This window comes from Cajanus cajan, chromosome 4 (genome assembly GCF_000230855.2).
Source record: "Cajanus cajan strain Asha chromosome 4, NIPB_CcT2T_4, whole genome shotgun sequence".
In the NCBI taxonomy this organism is placed as follows: domain Eukaryota; kingdom Viridiplantae; phylum Streptophyta; class Magnoliopsida; order Fabales; family Fabaceae; genus Cajanus; species Cajanus cajan.
The window spans coordinates 75,595,465-75,598,858 of NC_138520.1; the positions used below are offsets into that span (position 1 = coordinate 75,595,465).

The 3,394-nt window shown below is 35.8% G+C and overlaps 1 protein-coding gene across 1 annotated transcript; it reads left to right on the forward strand.

The window, feature by feature from the left end:
• Positions 1-1,110: 1,110 nt before the first annotated feature.
• LOC109814824 (phenolic glucoside malonyltransferase 1) lies at positions 1,111-2,980 on the forward strand. Its single transcript, XM_020379337.3, has one exon. It carries the CDS (start codon positions 1,191-1,193, stop codon positions 2,628-2,630), a length of 1,440 nt encoding a protein of 479 aa, XP_020234926.2. The 5' UTR covers positions 1,111-1,190; the 3' UTR covers positions 2,631-2,980.
• Positions 2,981-3,394: the final 414 nt, after the last annotated feature.

The window sequence follows — 3,394 nt, forward strand, 5'->3', positions numbered from 1 at the left end:
ATGCAAATATTTGTTAATACTATTATTAAGTTATATTTTTTTATTTTTGATTAATATAATTAATGAATTGCATTTAAAAGAAGGTATTTAAATTCTTTTAAAAAGTTGAAGACTAATATGATAACGATATACATTTTCAAAACTAAAATAATAATATAAATTTGAAATATAATAAATGATATAACTTAAATAATTAATTATAAAAATATTATATTTATCAAAGAATTTTATGTAAATTATCATATAAACATTATATTACTTAAATATTTTTGAAGTAATGATATTTAGACACCTAAATAATTCATATACTTTAATTATATTTCATCTTTTTATTTATTTCTCTTTTACCGCATATATATATATATATATATATATATATATATATATATATATTATTACATTTATCATATATTTGTTTTTGTTGTTGTGGAGGGGAGTGGAGGAGAGGAATTTTTATAAAAGGAAAAGGAAGGAAAAGAAACAAAATTTTGCTTGATTAAGAGTAAGATGAAAAATAACTCTTTTCTTATCTCATTCATAGAAAAAGATAGCAAATTTTAAAAATTTATTTATTTTTATATTGTTATATTTAAAAATATAATTAAATATATTTTAAATATTTTACTAAAATAGAATTTCTCCTCTTTTCTAAATCCATTTAATAGTAAAATAGAACTTAAATTAGGTGATTAGAGATTGTGTTCGATCTCTTATTTGTTCCGGTATACCTAAAAGTCTTACATCGCATGAATGAGGGACTTGTTCCGGTATACCTAAAAGTCCTATATCGTTTAGAAGTCGAGACTAAAGGTAGTTTATAAACAGCCTTCCTCCTTAATCCACGTAGGAACACTATTCATCCTCCATTTTCTCAAAGTAAGTGATGAATATATTAATGTATCATATGTCTAAAAATTATTTTCCATATATATGCAATGAGTATTTAATTATTTATAAACATACACTGTCTTTTACCGACTCTCATTTATTTTGTTTTTTATTTCTCTGTATTTTTAAAATAGAAAATAATATTTATTAGTTTCTTTTCCAACTTTTCTTCCTTTGTAATCCGACCGTCGCAATATACTGACATGAATCATTTTCCCATTACAAAAGCAAAGGGTGGCCTCATATTTTTCTTGCTCACACCAAAGGCTCTATAATCACATCTACTCCTTTAATTCCTTCACATGGCTTCTGGCAACATAAAAATCCACGACCACTCCCGCGTCTCACCACCATCATCAACACCCCAAACATCCCTCTCTTTAACATTCTTCGACTTGTTCTGGCTCCGCTTCCACCCCGTGGAGCGCATCTTCTTCTACACCCTCCCTACACCCCTTTCACACCCCTCCACTTTCTTCACCCAAGTTGTTCCAACTCTCAAAACCTCCCTCTCCCACACCCTCCGCCACTTCCCCACCCTCGCCGGCAACGTCGTGTGGCCCTCCGACTCCCCAAACCCCCTCATCAAATACACCCTCGGCGACACCGTTTCGCTCGTGGTGGCACAATCCGAAGCCGACTTCGACCAAACCCTGGACAAATCACCACGCAATGCGTCCGAGTCACGCGCTTTAGTACCCCACTTGGAATCATCTGATTCTCACGCCGAGGTTCTCTCTCTTCAAATCACTCTCTTCCCCAACAGAGGATTCACCATCGGCATCAGCACCCACCATGCTGTCCTCGACGGAAAATCCTCCACCCTTTTCGTCAAGGCATGGTCTTCACTATGCAAAACCATTAATGACTCGGGATCAGAGCCAGAGTCACTACCTTTGGCGAAAGGTTTGCAACCTTTCTTCGACAGAACCGTGATCAAAACCGCAAGTGAATTAGGTCTCAACTTCAGTAACGATTTGACTGAGGCATTAGCAAAAATGTTCCCTCAAGAAAACAGCGATGGGCGATGCTTAAAGCTTCTACCTTTCCTTCCGAGAGTGGAGGACGCGGATCGTGCCACGTTCCTGCTGACACGAGCGGATTTGGACAAGCTGCAAAAGAGGGTGTTGTCCAAGTGGGACTTGGAATCGGAATCGGAATCGAAGGGTGTTTCGAAGCCAGCTACGTTGTCGTCGTTTGTTCTCACGTGCGCGTATGCTCTAGTTTGCATTGCTAAAGCGGTTCACGGAGTTGAAGCGGATAAAGAGAAATTCGGTTTTGGGTTCACGGTGGATTGCAGGGCTCGGATGGAGCCTCCGGTTCCTGATAACTACTTTGGGAACTGCGTGTGGGGGTTAATGGTGGATACGGAACCGTTGGGTTTCATAAAGGAAGAAGGGGTGGTTTGTGTTGCGAAGAGTACTCATGGTAAAATAAAAGAGATGTTGGATAAGGGGGTATTTTATGGGTTCGATGGTCAGCTTTCAAAATATGAGACTTGGATAAAGGGAGGTTATCAAATATTGGGAGTTGCGGGGTCTAATCGATTTGGGGTTTATGAAACCGATTTTGGTTGGGGGAAGCCTGCGAAGGTGGAGATAGCCTCGGTGGATAGAGCTATGACCATTGGTTTGGCAGAGAGCAAGGATGCGAAAGGTGGTGTTGAAGTTGGCCTTGTTCTGAATAAGGATGTCATGGATCTGTTTCGGACTTTGTTTCATGAAGGATTGTCCAACGAGTGATATATGGTTTGAACTTTCCAACGTCTCATCCCAACATTTTAGTTTGTATTCAAGAAAAAGCTAAAGCCTGTTTTTACAGTTTACAAGACGTCAAAGTCTTCGGGATTTGCAACAACAACCATTCTCTTGCATGTTATATTTTGAATTTTGTCTTAGTAACTCTCCTTTCAGGGTTTCCCGAAATTGCAATTTATTTGTACTGGTTTATATTTGAAAAAAGATTCTCGCACATTGTGTCTACATAGAGATAGGAGAGAAAGAGGAAATATGAGTTTTTCTTTTTACCGGAAATGTGATGCAATAAAAAATAACAGATTTTAATCATGAACTTTTACCTGTTGAATATCCAAATATCAAGACTCATTTTAGTTGGAGTGATGATGATAGGGGTTATTTAAATCACATAGTTATGTGTTCAAGTTTAATTCGTGTATTTTGACAAATATTTATCAAAAAAATGTCGAGTACTTCGAAGAATTAATTAATTTTCAATCTTATAATATTTGATTTATCCAAAAATTTACGCATGTAAATGTGAGATTAAATAGTCTCGTACAACACAATTAGTACAAGTAATATCATAAATAAGATGATTTGTATGACTGTTTTATTGCATCAATATTGGGTTGGTTAATCTCAAGTAAAAATGAGGTTAACCAATTTCGTATAGAAAACTTGTTGCAATTGACGAAACACATATACTAACCATTTTGAAGTACATCATTGCACCGATCATCTTTTATAAGACTATTAAACTTTATTTT